This window comes from Oryzias latipes, chromosome 11 (genome assembly GCF_002234675.1).
Source record: "Oryzias latipes chromosome 11, ASM223467v1".
Taxonomy (NCBI): Eukaryota; Metazoa; Chordata; class Actinopteri; order Beloniformes; family Adrianichthyidae; genus Oryzias; species Oryzias latipes.
The window spans coordinates 15,282,349-15,301,838 of record NC_019869.2 but is presented as its reverse complement, the minus strand read 5'-3'; the positions used below and the strand labels follow the sequence as shown (position 1 = coordinate 15,301,838).

The following is a 19,490-nucleotide window of genomic DNA, read 5'->3' as shown; positions in this document are numbered from 1 at the left end:
ACACACACGTATTTGCAAACTTCAATTCTGATCTGAGAATTGTACTAAAGCGACTGAGAAAAACTGTAATAGCACACATAACAGATAACAACACATTAAGCTGATAAAAGAAGAAGCAGTGGAAAGCTAACCCACTGGTGTGAAGTGTTGTTGCATAAATGATCTGTGTCGAAGCCAGCGAGACCCCATCTAACTGGTTTAAATGGTTTCTATGTGAGGTTTTCAAGTAGAGTCACCTTACATCCACCCAATTTAGCTTTTGGGGGTGTGGAAATAAAAACCCCTTATAAGGATTGTAAATGTGGAGATCAAAAAAGGTTCATTTAAAGTGTTGCATTAGCAAAAACCTAAACCTTTTGCAAATGTGTAACATGGGCACTCAATTAACAATCAATGATGGCCCGTATTCAAATTTACATGGCAAAAGTGAAACCTGGTACATTGGTTAGAGTTGACAATAGGAAGGCAGCGGTGGACCTGGCTTGGTGAGGTTTGAAGCTCTATTGGGTTTGTCTGTATGTCCACCCACCTGCAAAAACAAAACAAAAAAACACCCCCCAAAAAATACTGTCCTGCACAAAAAAAAGTATTTTAAAATGCCTTATACATACCCCCTAGACCTCAAGCCAAGCTGTACATATGTTTATTATTGCTGAAAAAAAACAATCAAACTCTTTTCCATAGGTCAAAAGATTTTTATTTTGTGTGACACCAGCCTCCAGTGGTCTTTTGAGGAACTGTGACATTTGGTATTAGTCTGGTTTGCATCAAAACTGTGAACAGCAGGTAACACTTTGTACTCAACACAAATCTGTGTTTAGTAAGAGCATGGACCTGACAGAAGGCCCACAAAAACTTTTGTCTCATCATGCTTTTATTCTTAGGGTGGCTGTGGTGCAGCGGTAGGGTGGTCGACCCATGATCGTAAGATTGCAGGTTCAATTCCCACCTTGCACGTCCATGAGTTGAGGTGTCCCTGGGCAAGACACTGAACCCCACCTTGCCTCTAGTGGGAGGCTGGCACCAGTGTTTGGCAGCAGAACTGCCGCGTGTGTGTGGGTGTGTGATGTGCCTTGGGCCTTAAAGAAGGTAGAAAAGCACTATATAAGTATACACCATTTACCATGTAAAGCACAAGTTAGCAATGATTTGATTTAAGTTAAAACAAGATTTGTTCTTGGCCTGTTTTTCTTTTTGAATTAAACTTTTTTTCCCTAAAGGCCCGTTCACACCGGGACGAATTTCGCCGGCGATTTTCGCCGACGTTTAACGCCTCGTGACTAAACAAAGGGCACCAATGAGAGTGTGCACACCGACGCGAAAAAACGCCACGCGTCAAAGCGTCAAAAAAAAAAAACGCCTAGGGTTCGTTTTTTTTTTGCGACGCATCGCGTCGAAATCTATTCGACCAATGAGAATGGCGCTTTTGCACACGTGTCTGGAGCCTCTGAAGTTACAGTAAAACACAACTTGGGGACGCTCAAACACAAAAATGCCTTGCTGAGCACACATACCAGCGAAGAAGATAGACGCCAAGTAGCGTCTACACTGCCGCGAAGAAATAATGACGGACATTCTAAAATATCCCCGAACCAAGCACCAGTTGGAGCAACTGGTGCTTGAAATATTCATGTTTTCTTTGTTTGATTCTGACAAGCGTGTAAATACTTGCTCTCTTCTTCTGAGTAAAAAGCGACTTTAAGAAGCGTAAAGTTGCGCAGCGCCACCTTGTGTACAGGAGTATTTCTGTTTACATTAAGCGCCATCTAATGTCAGGGAAGGAAATTGCATGTTCGCTCGGCTCATCGTCAGCGAAAATCGCCTGGGTGTGAACACAAAAAACGTGGCGAAAAACGCTGGCGAATAACGCCTGGCGAATATTCGTCCCGGTGTGTACGGGCCTTAAGGCTGATAATTCTACCTTCAATCAACACAAGCTAGTGTTAATGAAATAAATAGTCTCATACAAGTGCAATCAAGGCACAGATATTAAAAAAAAAAGTGTAATTGGCATCTTCTGACATCACAATGCATCTCTGAAGCCGATAGAAAACTGAACAATTTTAGCAAGCTTCAGATTTCTTCTGATTATAGTATAAAGGAGTTAATCTTATTGTTAAACATGAAATCATTCTTTGTCATATTCTTTTACTTTCTCCATTTTGCTCTACCTCTAAAAAAAACATTCCAAGGTCATTGTGTCTTTGCATTTTAGCATGGTTTGATAAGAAACTAGTGACTAATGTGGTGCTTTGTTTCCTCCGCATGCTGCCAAATATTTTCCTCTTATATAAGAACAAGATGTATTTCTGACAATTGTCTTTCTTGCGGTTTGAACCCCTTTTTGACCATCAATTTCCATTGTTTCGGGGTTTGCTTCTTGGCGTCCCGATGAAAGCACATGTCTGTCTCCACGAGCTGCTTCCCGTCTCTCCGAACCGTCTCCCACTCAGCTGGGCTCAGCATCCCGGCTAAATATAGAGCGTAGCCAACAGGACTGACGTCGCAGGAGAAACTGAAGACGAGTTACGCTTACATTCACACGTCTGCACAGGCTTTCCTTCAGCTACACTGCAGACCAATATATGATCACGCTATCCAGTTCACTGCACCACAGAGAATTCACTTTTTTTTAACAGTTCCCCAAAAACCTGAAAGAGTGAAGGAGGCTTAACTCTTATGCAGCTGAAGTTTGAAGTTTTCTGTTAGTCAGCAGGCCTGATCACTGCACTCCCCCCACTCCTGTGAAGGGTCAGATTTGTCTCTGCAGCACCTGTTCATCACAGAGTCAGACGCTGCTTATTAGACACCACTGCTAATGAGTTCAGTTTGCATGCATCACTGTTTAGATGATGATGGCAGTTTCCGTGCAGAAAGCTTCTATGTAAACACGTCCTTGACTCCTCTGGATCTCTAGTTACTTATACTTGTACATTACTACACCTTTAAATGAGTCGAACCCGGCAACTTGTGGACGAAAGGCAGGGAACACCATGGACAGGTCTCCAGTCTGTTGCAGGGCCTCAATCCCATCATCATGCAATCCATGGAATCCATGGAATCATGATGTAACTCAACAGAAAACTATTATTATTAATGTTTTTTGTTTTGTTTTTATGAAAATTGCCTCTAAAAACCTGGCAAACCTAGACAGACTGCCTGGCATCAACAACTATAACCAAGAATGCCCCATTTCTGCCTATACATTCTTCACATGCAGGATCAGAGGCTGATCTACAGGGGGACAATAGGGGCTGTGTTATGACATATTTTTTGGATTATTTGGCCTGTTTGACACAAGATCCAGTTAATAAATAAATTTCGGTCGAGTTTTGTAAACATTTTCAATTAGGCACATACATTGAACACATTGGTTTTTTGTGGAAAATAAGTCTATCATCAGCTAGTTCTTCCATAATAAAGTCTACCAAAAATTGAGCTAAAATGCGGCTTTTGAAGAACGTGCTCTGTTCTCATCAGTGTGTCCAACTTGAGCAGAACAGAAGGTTTGTAGAACAGGTGCTCTGTTCGCTGACATGTTTGTCTGCATGTCAGCGAACATATCATGACATATCATTCATCCACTTTGAAAAGTATGAAGTGCTTCGAACAAAGTTTCAAAAGCATTTTTTCCACATTGCGTTTTAAATCAATGCTGGACATTGTGTTAAAGATCTGCTCAGACAATCTTTTAATCTATTTTAAAGCATTTCCACTGGTCTTTTAATTATGATTACGTTATTTTAGCTAAAATCAAAAAGCAACATTTTTACAGAGTGGCAGTAGTTCATTAGAAAGTTGAGTTGTGGGACAGCAGGTGTCAAGCAACCCCTACACCCCTTTCACTCTCCGCTGATGAGCAGAGTGGAGCAGGGAGCTTGTGGCCCATCCAGCGGATTTTAGACATCACAAATAAGCTCTTTTCCAAACTTCATTTTGACATCTTAACCTGATTCAAATTGATTTGAATAAACTGACCCCCACATCACCAAACTACCACACCCATGCTTGGCCATTACTTGTGGTTGTGACTATAGCACAGTTCTGATATTTTGATTATATATTTCTATTTTGTCTCATCAATCCATAAAATATTTATCAAAGAGCGGCTCCAGATACTTTTGTCATAAGTGTCTGTGTTATTTTTGCTCAGAAATTTCTTCATGGATTCATTTTCAGCCCAAAATCTCTCAGCCTTAGATGAATCAGAATCTTTAGGTAAGATAAGTGAGGCCTGGACTTATTTCCACATTTTTTAGCAGTCCACTTGGGGATGTTTTAGACAGTCACTCGGTTCTGTAAAGGTCTCCACTTGAAATCGAGTTAAAAGAATTTGGAGACATGGGGTTACTTTTTCACATTAGTAATTTCGAACAGTTTTTTTTTAATATAAAGAAGTTTTTATTTACAATTACATTTAGTCTTTACATAAAACATCTGTATATAACCTTTAAAATGGAGAAATGAAAAACAAACAATGTGCAACACATTTTTATTTAGTAACTTTATTTAATCTGTATATATATATATATATATATATATATATATATATATATATATATACACACACATATATATATATATATATATATATATATATATATATATATATATATATATATATATATATATATATATATATATATATATATATATATATATATATATATATATATATATACTGTATATACTGTATGTCTTTTTCCATGAGAAGCGATATATTGTATTGCCTCCCTGTGTAATGTCTGTATCTTATGTGCTGCTGAATGTTATCATGTCAGTTTTAATTATTATGTTTGTTAAGAACATTTTACATTTCCATCTGTTTTTAATTCTTGAACAGTTTCAAGGTTAACTTTCAGCACTGAGGCTGCTCACTGAGGTTTCTCACAAGGAGGGCTGTACATTAAAGCCCAAATGTACAGGAGTAAAACAATATAACATCATTAATATCTATACATTATCACCACCAAAATAAATAGATTCATATGAATTCTATCACCTACAATTATACACTATTTGGACCATTGAAAGCACAAAGTATTAGGCTACGTTGGTTATGTTCATAAAGTAAAACATCTATGAATTTACTACAAAGAGAATACGACAGGAGTAGAAGGCTAAAGTCTGAAAATTTAAAAAGGAAAAGTACAAAAGTGAAAATTACAAATATCTGAAAAATTAAAATTTTGAGGAAAACATTGTAAAACAGCAAAACAAATCATAAATTTATGAGTTTACACAGATTATCCAGGAGAAGGTCGTGTGCTTATTGTATTTAGAAGACTAGGAAGAACTAAAAGAAACCTCTATCTTGAAAAATGCTTGAGAGCAAGGCACACAACCCAAAGATTTCCCAAGGAAGCTGCTCCTGAACTAACCCAGAAATCAGACGCATTTCGACTAAATGTTGAAAGATTCTGAAAAAAAAAAAAACCTGTATGATCTCTAGATTTAATATTTACCAGTTGCCATCACTAAATTCTATTTAGCTAAATTTCTAATTACTATAGAAGTTTCTTGTGGTCCAAAAGCAACTACTGATATTCATTGAACAGCTTCTGGTCCTAGCTCTTATAAGGGTGACCTATTATGTTGTATGCAAAAAAATGAAAAATGAAATTGCACATGGCTATCCTTTAGTGATTGTGTGCATGGCTTCTTCATGACACCACAGACTTATGCCTACAAAAGAAATATTAAAAGTAAAGTTATTTTTAAGAAATCCACAAAGAAAACAATTAAAAATGTATAAATACCCTGCATAACCATTAAAATCAAACAAACACTAGCAACATGATATTAGTACTCTGGAGTTATGATTTCACTAAAGCAGGAAATCATAGCCAATTACACAGGATGAATCGACTTGAAGATAACAATTTACAGACATTATGCGCTGTTGTTTTTCACCAGGAGTGTCCAAAGTGATACAATTGTTAGTCAGAGCCACTTTTCATTCATCCTCAGCAAATGTAAATGTAAAATGTTATTTAGTATTGGGAATAAACACAGCGGATTTTGCTAAACCTCTTTTTTTTGGTTCTTTGAGTTCCATCAAAATTAATAAAGAAACCTTCAAAAACTTAAAACTTGTAAAAGTGATTTACAAACATTTAATCTGAGAAGGTTAAAAAAATCCAACAACCAGATTATGCTCTAAATACATGATCATTTATTTTATCTCCCACTATTTTTCTAAAATCCCACTCTGAAAAACTCTAGATTTTATGTTATTAGATTATCAATTTTAGAGGTCACTCAGCTAGAATAGCATTATCTATAGCCTTGCTACCTTATTGAACCCGTTTGATATTATTGTGCTTTTTTTGCAATTAAAGTAACTTAAAAGTTTTACAATTGCAAAGTAGTTTTTAATAGAATTTTTAAGTTTCACACCTTTTTCTTACTTGTTTCACTTTCTTTGGGTTTTAGGATCTAGATTAGAATTCTTATGATTTAATTCAGCAGTTTTAAGACGCAATTGTGCACTGGAGTCAATACTGATGTTCATTTTATATCACACTGGTCCCTTGCTATAACGCGGTTCACCCTTCACAGCAGTATCAGGATTTTTATTGCACAATTTTGCTTGACTTTTTTTTACAATGGCTGATTGGCTGTAGACCTTGTCAATTAATCTCCACTTAAGTGTTATGTCTCCCGCATAAAATGTGTTCAGTTTTACACATTTAGATAAATCTTCGTGATCAGATCTTTGCTTTCATTCTATAATACTGGACTAATTTCTATCAAGGACTGAACTTTAAGCATTTAATCAAGAGAGAAACATCTCAAAATGTTCACGTCTATCTGTGAAAAGTGTATAATGGGTGTAGTAAGGAGTATTACAGCCTTAAAACACCTATGATCATTTTTAAAACAGACGGCTGACAACTTTTCGGTTTTCGGCTATTGTGAATAATTTTTAGGATTTAACTCAGTGAACGAGGGACCAATGTGCACCCTTTCTGGAACTCGTAACGTTTTTTTAAAGATTACCACCATCATTCTATTGAAGTTATCATAAATCTGAAACTATGTATATTTTAGTATTTCTTTGAGAATTGAAGGATTTATCATTTGAACAGCTTCAAACTATTTAAAGTAATTCTAGCATTTATTTATTTTTTATTTAAGCTTCTTTTTGGTTTGTTTGATTGTCTTGAGCCTCTTTAGCTTCATGCACATTTCTTCTTACTTAAACTACACAACAAAATTCAGTAAACCTTGAACTCCACCACTTTAAATATTCAAAATTGACCCATCAAGTTTAAACACTTTCTGTTCGTTGGTTTAAATTATCATGGTTTGGACACTCCTGGTTTGAGTCAATGGATCAATATTATGCTTTTTTATACTCTAGTTTATTGAACATTATATAGCTATAAGTAGACACTGTGAGGAGAATCCGGAACTTTTCTTTTCTGTCTCCTCTTCTCTTTAACCTTTACCAAGAACACAATTCATCTTAAGAAGTGCAATTAGAGTTTGATATATAAGCCACATATTATAACACATCAGTCCGGAAGTAATGCAGAACGTACTTCTCAGAACCATTTCCCTTTGGAATATCTCAGAATATCAGTGAAAATAGCTTCATCCAAAACCTCAGCTGGCTTTGTATTAAACCTTACTTTTAGAAAAAGGTCATTTTTTCTTAAATGTGCTTTGAGATTACTCTAAAACTCTGTCGTATACTATGGTTGGGAAAGCTAATTGATTATGCAGCAGCACAGTTATTTATAGTTTTCTAACCAATAAACTTCCACCACCTGAGTGTAAACGGTTTCTAACCCTATCCCCCTCAGCCCTTGGTATGAACACTCATTAGATTCTGCCTTGGGTCATATCAAAGTCATAAACAGTCATGAAAACCCTGATGTAATAAAAATAAAGAATCATTTTCTGATCCAGTCCTATAAGTCTATTAAGGGATTGATGATTGATGATACATATCCAGTGGTGGACACAATTGTTGGTACCCCTCAGTTAAAGTAAGAAAGTCCACAATGCTCACTGGAATGACTTGAAAAGTTCAAAAGTAACAATTAATTAAAATTTATTGAAAATTAAATAATCAAAATCAGCCATTACTCTTGAGTTGTTGATTAACATGATTATTTAAAAAAAAAAAAAAAAAAAACTAATGAAATAGGGCTGGACAAAAAGGATGGTACCTTCATAAAAGACTGAGAACTAATTGCCCAGGGGGTCATGATGAACTCAGGTATGTCCTTTAATTGACATCACAGTTGTTTTCAAACCCATAATCAGTCAGTCTGCCTTTTTAAAGGGAGACAAATAGTCACGTTGTTGTTTGGTGAAAAGGTGTGTACCACACTGAACATGGACAACAGAAAGTGAAGGAGAGAATTGTCCCAGGACATTAGAAACAAAATTATAGACAAACATCGTAAAGGTAAAGGCTATAAAACCATCTCTAAGCAGCTTGAAGTTCCTGTGACGACAGTGGCACATATTATTCAGAAGTTTAAGACCCACGGGACAGTAGCCAACCTCCCTGGACGTGGCCGGAAGAGGAAAATTGATGACAAAATGAGGAGACTGATAGTTGGAACTGTATCCAAAGAGCCCAGAACAACCTCCAAAGACATTAAAGGTGAACTCCTAGATCAAGGTACATCAGTGTCAGATCGCATCATTCGTCGTTGTTTGAGGCAGAGTGGACTTCATGGGAGACGACCAAGGAGGACACCACTGTTGAAAGGAAATCATGAAAAAGCCAGACTGGAATTTGCAAAAATGCATGTTGACAAGCCACAAAGCTGGTGGGAAAATGTCCTTTGGACAGATGAGACAAAACTGGAGCTTTTTGGTAAGGCACATCAGCTCTATGTTCATAGACTCAAAAATGAAGCATACAAGGAAAAGAACACTGTCCCTACTGTGAAACATGGAGGAGGCTCAGTTCTGTTTTGGGGCAGATTTGCTGCATCTGGCACAGGGTGTCTTGAAGTTGTGCAAGGTCAAATGAAATCCCAAGATTATCAAGGCATTATGGATAGAAATATGCTGCCTAGTGGCAGAAAGCTTGGTCTCAGTCGCAGGTCATGGGTCTTCCAACAGGACAACCATCCAAAACACACAGCCAAAACCCCCAAGAATGGCTCAGAGAAAAGCCTTGGACTATTCTGAAGTGGCCTTCTATGAGCCCAGATCTGAATCCCATTGAACATCTGTGGAAGGAGCTGAAACCTGCCATTTGGAGAAGACACCCGTCAAACCTTAGTCAACTGGAGCAGTTTGCTCATGAGGAGTGGGCCATAATACCTGTGGACAGGTGCAGAAGGCTTATTGACAAATACAGAAACCGTTTCATTGCAGTGATTGCCTCAAAAGGTTGTGCAACAAAATATTATTGTCAAGCCCTTTTTCAATGGCTGATTTTGATCATTTAGTTTTCCATAAATTTTAATTTATAATTTATAGTTACTTTTGAACGTTTCAAGACATTTCAGTGAGCATTGTGGACTTTCTTTCTTTAACTGAGGAGTACCAACAATTTTGTCCAACACTGTGTGTGTGTGTGTGTGTGTGTGTGTGTGTATATGTATATATATATATATATATATATATATATATATATATATATATATATATATATATATATATATATATATATATATATATATATATATATATATATATATATATATATATATATATATATATATATATATATATATATATATATATATTTTATTTTTCTTGTTCAAGTTGTGTTTTTAGACCTACGTTAATTGTGTTAATGTCATTGTATTACTTTGACATCCCATTATTATCACATATGTCACTGTCTTGGCTGTTTGTTTGTTGCAGGTTTCTGTCCTCCTGATTGGTTGCAGCTGTTTTTATTTTGTTGCAGGTATTTAGGGAGCCCTTACAATGTCACTGCAGTTGGAATTTTCTGCTGGGTGTCGTGCTTCAAGTTTTGCTGATTTAAATGTTCTGTGGACACTGACCTTCCTTTTATTTGGGTCCTTGGTGTTTTTCATCACAACAAGCACACTTGGAAAAAGTAGCTCATTTTTGATTTGGTACATCCACAAAACGCCAATTAACAACCAAGATTATGTCAAGGTGCTTTGCAAAAAAAGCAAGAAACATTCAGCCAACATTCTTATAATCTAAATCAATTCCAGGTGTGTAATGATTTTTTTTAACAATTTGATTCATGTCATAATTTTTGGTTGAGTATTTGACTCTCAGTCAATATCGGTTAATTTTGTGGTTTTGTGAAGCACCTTGAATTACTTTGTGTACGAATTGTGCTATACAAATAAACTTGCCTTGCCTTGCCTTGCCTAATTTTGAGCTATCAAATTCACTGACCTAAAAATCAATCCAGGACCTTTTTTATCCAAAAATGTCACCAATGTGGAGGTGACATTTTTCAGATTCCTTGTATTTCTTGCAAGATAATCATGTCTAAATTAAATGTGTACAAATAAACAAGTAAACAAGAATTAAGGGCAAATCCGTTCACATTTTAGTTCAGCCCAGGGGATAATAATTAGAACGTTCTACCACACTGTATGTCTTTGCTAAATTCAAAGTTTTTACACACATTGGACTGTAATAATGGTTGATTTGTTTTTGCTGCCACAATGCATGTATTGTCCGCTGTGATAAACATGGTCGTTTTTACATTAAAGTAAAATAAACCTACAGCACCTCAGTCTAAATGGTATTTTCCAAGATTGCTATAATCGATTTTATGTCATTTTTGATATGATTTTTTAGGGTATAGATCAATTTCATTAACAATTTACCTCAGTCTGGTTGGATTGTAGAAATTTAAATCAATTACAGTTGGTTAACTGTGACACCCCTTATCACTTCATAGAACCTATTCCATATACCAAAAGCCAATATCTCAAATGAGTTTCTTTAACAGCCAATATAGGTGTTGAGCAAATTACATTAAAGAGTAACTAACAGTTGAATTTTATTGTTGGAAAATACATTTTCTTTTTCTTTTTTTACCCAAGGGTCAAAAAGCTCAATAGGATCTTGAATTTGTGATGAATTGTCACTATTTTGAAAAAATGCAACCTTGAATCTCCAACAGCTGATGCCTTTAAAATCTGTAACAGGTAAAATGCTGTGTTTTTATGACTGTTTATGATATTGATTATATCTATGGCGGCTGGACACTCCAGGCTCAAGAACAGAACCATTCAAAAGTCACCGTCATGTCTTCAGCCCTACTGTGTTTAAACTCCAGACCTTTTTTCTGAGGTTTCTCTTTAAACTGGCGTTGTTTTCCTGTTGAGCGTGTCTGAGTTGCTATCCCTGTCCCTTTTGGCTGTCAGGCGATCCAGGGTTCCCACGTTGCCTCTGTCCCTTTCCATGGTTGCAGTAGAGATCGGGGCTGACTGGGCTGGCACAGCTGCGGATGTCGAGGTATTCAGTGGTGCCGTATTCTGTGCCGCTGCCAGGTTGGACTTGGAATGGGATGGAAGCGTGCCACTGCTTATCACTGCACCGGCGCCCCCACCACTGCCGCTGGACTCTTTTGGAAAGTAGTTATGAAGCTGATAGAGCGTGGCGCGGTCCACCGTGCCGTAGAGAGGTGGGGCTCCTCCACCGAGGCTACCCAGCTTTGAGTCTCTTGATAAGGTGTACATGGAGATGTCACCACCCCCACCGCTAGTGTGGTGCGGGTTGGGGAGGGTGGCCACAGAGAAGGGCGGCGCAGACGGCGGCAGACTGAAGGTCTTGGAAGCTCCAACAGGTGAGTTCTCCTGTGAGCGGGGTGGGTCAGTGGAGTGGGAGCTGGAGCGGGAACGCCGCCTAAAACGGTAGCTGGGCAGGCGCAGCACAGCATGGGTGGTGTTCTTGAAGAGGTCAGTACGAGAGCGGCAGCGGAGCTCCTTATTCTTCTCGATGTAGATGTTTACAGCTAGAACGCCAACCATCTCAGCCAGAATGAACGAGAGACCGCCAAAATAAAATGACCACCCATAGGAATAGTGCCACTTCTTGTCCTCGTCTTTCTTGGGAGAAATGTCGCTGAGAGCTGCTGAGATGTAAACGATCACTCCAATTATGTTGCTGAGACCTGGAAGGACAAAGAACCTGTAAATGCTCCTCTGCCACACATCGACCTGCAGCTTAATTAACATATTTCTTTAGTTAGAGCTTCTAGAAATGAGTCCCTCCCCTTTCATAAAAAACCAAAGCAGCAGATGATGCAATTGGCTGCACTGTTTCCAATATAAATGAACAACTTTCATTCATTGTCTAAGTTACCAGCAACAGGTCGATCAATGACACCTTCCAAAAATATCAAGATAAAAATAATTCTCTGATATAAGCTGCATGTTTTTTCCCCCCAAAAGCTTGTGTAAACTGTAGCCTTACCTGCCGCCACAAAAAGGATCCCCCCGCCCAGAATAATGTTCCGCTTGCTTTTGTAGAAACTGCTAGAGGCAACACAGACACCGCCCATCAAAAGCAATGTGGCACTGAGGATGGGGAAGATGCTGGACGCTCTCACCACACCTGCACAGGAATCAGGTCCATCAATTCAGCACAAGTTCTTCATGTTTTACAATAAAAAGAAAGCAAAACTCCAGTTGCTCCAGATGGTTCTAGTATTTATACATCATTAGAGATCTTTGACTTTGAGGACACCTGAAAGGCATGAGGAGCAGCAGATTAGAGATAATCAGAATGCTGAAAGTCTCTATCTCAGGCAGTCGTGTAAAATTGCTGAGCCTTTTCCTTTTACAAGGCGTCCTTTCTGGATGACTTAGTTTTTATTAAGCACTGAAGGAAAAAGGCTAAACCTCTATTCTCTTAAACAAAGACTGCAAAGGAGCTTTGAGGTGAAGATTGCAGCCTTTTAAAAAAACAGACAAAGAAAGCTGATTGGAAAAGAGAGATTTGTGTTAAATCCAGCTAGACATATTTTTAAAACTTAAAATTAAAATGTAAGTCCCATTATGTTTTCTGACACCTCGTTGTATGTACAAAATTTGTTCTTGTTTGGTGGTTTAACCCTAAAAAAAGCTGAATGTCAAGCAGGCCGCCATTGGTCTCCATCTTTGGAGTCATTGGAGTGTCAGATTTAAACCCACAACCTTCCAGTCTCAGGGAGGACTCTGTACTTCTGGGTTGCTGATATAGTTAACACTTTTATTTGTTTCAAAGTCATTTGGATTTCACTTTTTGGCAGTTATTATTTTTTAAGATCTTTTAAAGATTTAGGCACATTAAGTTTTTTTGAATAAATTGAGTGAAGTGTTGATGTTTATGATCTATTTGACACTGATACAAGATTTAAAGATCCTCTAAGAGAGCCTTTCTTTATTAATTTATTATGAAAACCCCAGCCCCACCCATTACACTTCACATTTCTGGGAAAAACTATGACCTTTTATTTTATTATTTATGGATTTGACACCTTGCATGCTCTCTTACCAGGTGTTTCTGGTTTTCGGCATCTCTTTTGTCCATGTTAGGGATTGTGCAGGATGTAACAAAAGCCGGTATTTAAAGATTAACTTTGGAACATAAAGAAAATGACTAAAAACCCGCAGGACTGTTTAAAATATTCTAGAAATTTTCTAGAAGAGAAAACCCTGATCCTAATAACAGAAAAATATTTTCTTTTTCCCTATTCAATTTGAATATTCTCATTTACACTTTTCCACATTCACTTATTTGTCAGCTGATGTAACATTATTTATGACCAAGATATGATTCATGACATTAACAGTCCATCCAAAAATGTACATTTTGTGACTGGAAATTTGTGCTGCAAGTTAGACAAAATAAAATACTAAGACATGAGCAAAATTATTGTTCTTATCAATGCTTTTTAAATGTTAAATTACATTTAGGTTTGGTTGATCAAAAGGTTTGGTTGATCAAACATATTTTTGTCAGTTTATTAAAATGACTGACCAATTTCTCTTTCTTTTTTTTTTGGACTCAGGAAAGGATGCTTGTAATGGATCTATGATCACTACTCCATGAATGCTGTAGTGCGCCGCTTGGATTTACTTAACAAGTTATCAAGATTCTAACATAACATTTTACCTTCACTTTGTTTCATGTGAGTTATCCTTCTGGTGCTGAACTGTTGCTTAAATTGACATATTTTTTCAAGTTTCAAACTATTCTCATTTTGCTTTTGTATCTCATTTCCTTAATAAATAGACTGTTGTTTAATACTCTAAATGTGCATGCTAGAAGAAAAAATGTAGGAAGTAATCACATAGTGCAGTATCCCACGACGCAAGGAAATCATTTCTAAATTCTGTTCAAGTTTGCAATTTGAAGGTTTAGTTATCATTGCAGCCTCTTACAGAGAAACTGTGGTTTATAATAATTATACACAGTTACTAAACTATAAAGGCAAGTAGAGTCTGCACACAATAGATGCCCGGGGTGATCCTAAACTGAAAATAATCCATTAGTGAAGGCTGTTCTTTCAATCCATCTGTGAAAAAAACAGCCTTCTGTACACCCTCAGAATCTTAGCCTCATGCACCTGAGCATCCATAAAAATATAGACGCAGGTTCACCAGCATTTTACTTGAATTCGACAGCCATGCATTGATGTCCACCCACCTTCCCCTTCTGTCCTTTTGTGTGAAGGAGTGAAGGAGGCTGTGGTGTGCACACCTGTGCCGTTTGGTGTGTCTCCCAGTAAACTACAATCTAATTGTCTGCAAACCCTTTTTGTTGGCGTGTGCCTGATACTCACGCAGCAGATACTCGGCAGCATCCTGGTCATAGTCGGCGTCATCTGGGAAATGATTGATTTGTGAGCACACGCCTCTCTTCAGGCCTTTAAACAAGAAGAACAGACAAGATATTGGGAAAAAAGCTTCCCCTCATTCCCATTTGATCAAAATCTGAAGCTGCTTGCATGTTGTTCTGTTCACAAGCCACCCTACAGCCAAAATGCTGCAAATTTAATTCCTCACATGTTGCAAACAGATGCTGAAGGTACCAGAGGGAAGAGCAAGCTGACAGGAAAGAAAACAGGTAAGGAGAAGACTGTTGAACACAGTGGTGATAAAGAAAAAGGGGAACAAAAATGTGAACAAAACCACACATTTTCAAATGCTAAAATGTTTCTTTAGGTTAATAGAATGAAAGAAGTTTTTATCAATAGAAAGATGTTAAACAGATGAATTAATCTGAGAGGTGCAAGGACAGTTCAGAGGAAGATATAGTAAAAAAAACTAAGCGAAACAAACAGAAGTACATTCTACTTTATTCAGATAACATCAGAATGCAGTGATCCCAGTGGCTTTGCTGAAACCTAAACAGCTTTTTTCAGCTTTTCGTGCATGATAAGTTAGATGAGAGTGAATCTTGGTTGTCCTGATGTTGTACTACGGACATGTGGCAAAAATATGTTGAAGAGATGACATTTCTGGAAATCTCTTTATTTCTTCCTGAACACACACCAGAAGTGAATGGATGGAAACGTCCTCTGTGCTCTCAGAGAAACGTTTGTCCATATTATCACAGTGTTTACTGCTGCACATGGGGCCTTGGCTTAAGGTTGCAAAACAACCTTTGTGGAATGTGATTTGTCCACTGGGGCCTAAAAACATTAAGACAAAAATGCATCAATTAATTGCATTTTGTTGTTTTTATTACATAAAAGTTATCATTAAATCACTTTGGTTTTTATTTTTAAGACTGGGTTCAATAAACTCAGTTGAAGCCTTTTTTAATGGTATTCAATTGGACTCAAAATATTTTAATGACCAACCCCAATGAAAATCATGTTTTTAACATGATCTTGTGGTATTTTTATCATGACGGAGGACACATGTAAAGAAAATTAAGGTACTTCTAATTTGTTCAAATGGTTGTTGAATCAGGAGCAGACAAAATAATGCATTTGGAAAAAGCTTGTACGTGTGACACATATGGATGTTGGGATGTGAGGGTAGGCTTACTCCACGCCAACAGTCACACCCACAACTCAGAGATCAGTTTCCAATTAAGTCCTGCTGCTTTACAGGAACTATGTTCCAGAAAATGACAGGTTTTTGATTTGGCTAAAAGTTGCATAATCACAGTTAAAAGACAACTGGGAACGCTTTAAAATACAGCTAAAGATGATCATAGTTTAAGCAAAGGCGCTTCACAAAGTTCAACTCAGGGCAAAGATTGCTTTTTTTTTAAAAATAATTATGGTACATTAAAAGGAAAATAACCTACCGGTAGTTTAAAAAGAATCTAGCTCAATGAGCAACGTGACTGAAAGACTCATGAAGAAACTTAAACCTCAGTGGCAAAGATTCACAAAAATGGACATGCGTTCCATCAAATCCGGCAGCTTCACCTTCCAAGCAGCAGATCCTCCACAAGCCAGAGTGGGTGAGGGCCCCGGGGTCCTTCTTGTCCTTGTTGTTGGAGTCCTCCTGAGATGAGTTAGCCGTGCTGTTGCAGATGAAGGCTCGGGCATACAGCCAGTAGTCAGTACCGATGGCAACCGTCATTAGGGCGAAGGCGGCAAAGGCACCCATGGTGGTCAGCAGCACCTGGATGCCGCGCTCACACCAGATCATTGCCGGTCGTGGAAGAAAACTAATGTCTGGAAAAAACAAAAGCAACAAAAAAAAAACAAAAAACTTTAAAATGATCAGAGAGTGATGCGTCATCAAAAATGGACGTCTCTAAGCCGATGGGTATTTTTGGTAAAAGCTCCCCCACTGCAGAAAACAGTAAGTACACCTAAAAGAAAGTGTCTTGAAGGACATTATGTAACATCCAGCATGACCTTCACTTTTAGGCGCCCACACTGCTGTTTGTTTTGATCACTTCTCCCAGGATGCTTCACCACGCAGTCTCCAAGGTAGGAAGGGAGAAGGTGAGGTTCATCTATTTCCTTTAGCGTGTGGGGAAAATCTGTATACAGATAGTCAAATATTCCTAGTTCCACTGTAAAAGTGAAAATGCAGCCATTTCTTTAGCATCGATTTGTAGAGAAACCTCCCTTGTGGCACCACCCACTGGGGGTCTTTTTGATCAAAACACAAAGCCTGGAGCGGCTAAAACATGTTGGCAGTGTGAAGCCAGAGGCAAAATGTCGACCCAGCTGCAACAGCAAAACCCACACAGAATCCAGTACAGTTGCAGGAGGCGATTCAAAATGTGCCAAAGGTATTAAATGTGCACACACAGAATATTTTGTTCCTAGGGTCTTCAAAAAGGACCCCTTTTCTGTGTTTTTCTTTTTATTTTCTTCATTTATTTTTGTACAACAGACCACTTTTCTTGTTCAGTGATGAAAATTACTTCCTCTTTGGTTTAAGATTACGAACTGCTAAGTGGACGAGCAAAACAAAACAACGAATTATGCAAAGAATATAAACTCTGCAGTGAGCTCTGAACCACACTGTTTATTCAGATGCTCTGTAGGGTGTTTCCATGGAGACCACATTTTTAAACTAACAAAGTGTGATGCAGCTATGACCCCGAGGAGGACCTGAAATCTGGAACATGCAAAGGTGAATCCCATAGTGTCACATAGATTCATCACAATATCCCTACACTCCACTAAAAACAACAATATTTATAAGACTTTTTTTCATACTTTGGATTTTTGTTGTCTTTTACAGATTTTATTGCAAAATGTATTGTTTTGGTCATTCTCATTTTATACACAGAAGCCCCAGAGAGGCACAGCATCTTTTATTTGTTCCTTTTTGGCTTCATCAGAAACAGACATCTCAGAAAATATACTATTCATGAAAATTACTTTACTTCAAAACTAGAATTTTGAAATTTCTTGTTTGGCACAGATCTTGTGAATTCTTCTTCACAGTTACCATCAATATCATTTTGATGGTTTGTTTCTAACGATGGAGATTTTTTACCTCAGTGTTTTTACCCCTCTAATGCCAATAAAATAACGTGTCCAATTTTTCTAACATTTTTAATACGTTAGCGGAAATTAGAGTTGTTGTTTTATCACTATAATCTGGAGAGGTGATCCTCCTCGCTCGGGATTGGTTGCTTGCATGAGGCCAAGTCCAAATCAGGTGCAGAGTTTTAAACCAAGTTGAAGTCTACAGTCACTAGACAAATGAAGGTATCTAAGACAGGGTCTAAATCAAAGCTTAGGTCTCAGAGAGCCAGTCTAAGTCAAGGAGAGAATTTTGCTCTAACACCAAAACACCTTTCAAATTTTGAAAAACTAATCTTTATTACAAGTAGTCATGGAAGTTTCATGCATCTTCTATTTGTCTCAAACCACCTCTAAAAAATGATTGTAGTCTGTGAAACTAAACTCTGGCAAGAATTAAAACTGATATTCTGGAAATGACTTTCATGCCAGATCACAACCACCTAGATTTTGGCCCAATTTTCACCAAGTGTTAGTCTGACATTTGAGAAATAGCGACTCAGTGTGATCTCATTTGAAAACTAACCATTTTGCATATTTTTCAATAGTTTGGTGTCTAACTGGTTATGAGATGTCGCAGCACAAAAAGGTACAACTGAAATGGATGACTGAGGCCAAGGGTTTTGTGCAGTCTACTAAATAAATTATGTGGAAATGTATTTTTTTTTTCAAACAAACCCCTTTCAAAATCTTCAATTAATTAAAGTAGATATTTTCACCCCGTGTCGTTTTGAAATACTTTATGGCAAAAGAGGAAACAAAGCAACTGAGAATTGATGAAGCATGCAACAGCCACCTCAGAATCCCCAGCAAAAGTGACCTGTGTGTGCCTAAACTGTGGAGAGAGGATAAACCATATAAGCGCCCAGGGAGAAGATGCAAAGTGATCCAGCTTAAATTTAAATATAGTTTTGGCAAGATTCAGTCTTAATGGGAATAATTGGTCTGAAATCGAGCATCTGACCCCTGAGTCTGAGCAAAGTCATTAAAGCTTCTTGTCTTCTGAACTCATACATCTGTACACCTGTGCAAGGGTAGCGTTTCATTCTGTTCAGAGGTTAAAGCATGTGAGTTTAGATTTGGAGATAACATGTTTGATGCCATGAGTAATGTGTTCCAGCCTGGTCATGTAAAGAGGAGCACATGTCTGTGAAAGTGTGTTACCTGGGGGCATGTTTCTCCCTTTGGTCTCCATCTCCTCTCCCCCCTGCGGCTGCTGCTGCTGTTCTTCTTCGTCAGTAAAGAGTGCTCCTCAGCCTCAGTCCGCGCCGCCTCCATCCACTGGTTATCCTTTTTTGCCCCTTTCTGCCACTTCCCCCTCCTCGACCCTTTCTCGCCTCCTCGTTGTCCTTTTCTCCCTCTGGATTACACCTTTGCTTCACTTCGCTCGCCCTCCTCTCCTCTCACTGAAGCGTCATCCTCTGCTGCTGCTGGGAGAGGCGAGGAGGTTCAAGATGACAAAGTGAGGGAGAAGCAAAAAAAAAAAAGAAGGATGGACAGAAGTAAAGGACAAGGAAGATGAAGGAAAGGAAGCTCAGCCTGAAAGAGCTGAAAGATGAGAAGATGAGATGGGGGGGGG

The 19,490-nt window shown here is 38.0% G+C and overlaps 1 protein-coding gene across 1 annotated transcript; it reads right to left on the bottom strand.

Annotated features, from left to right (window-relative positions):
* Window positions 1–9,721: 9,721 nt before the first annotated feature.
* Window positions 9,722–19,488, bottom strand: LOC101163260 (voltage-dependent calcium channel gamma-4 subunit). Its single transcript, XM_011480971.3, has 5 exons — window positions 19,076–19,488; window positions 16,346–16,597; window positions 14,744–14,827; window positions 12,391–12,531; window positions 9,722–12,088 (listed from the first exon to the last, which is right to left on the bottom strand). Exons 1-5 carry the CDS (start codon window positions 19,104–19,106, stop codon window positions 11,274–11,276), a joined length of 1,323 nt encoding a protein of 440 aa, XP_011479273.1. The 5' UTR covers window positions 19,107–19,488; the 3' UTR covers window positions 9,722–11,273.
* Window positions 19,489–19,490: the final 2 nt, after the last annotated feature.

Excerpts from the sequence above, each read along its gene's own strand:
- LOC101163260 (XM_011480971.3), bottom strand. The coding sequence starts at position 19,106 with ATGGAGACCAAAGGGAGAAACATGCCCCCAG. Across the intron at positions 14,828-16,345 it reads GAGGATCTGCTGCTTGGAAG|GCCTGAAGAGAGGCGTGTGC; the intron begins GTGAAGCTGCCG and ends TCTTGTTTAAAG. Across the intron at positions 12,089-12,390 it reads GATCCTTTTTGTGGCGGCAG|GTCTCAGCAACATAATTGGA; the intron begins GTAAGGCTACAG and ends TTGTCCTTCCAG.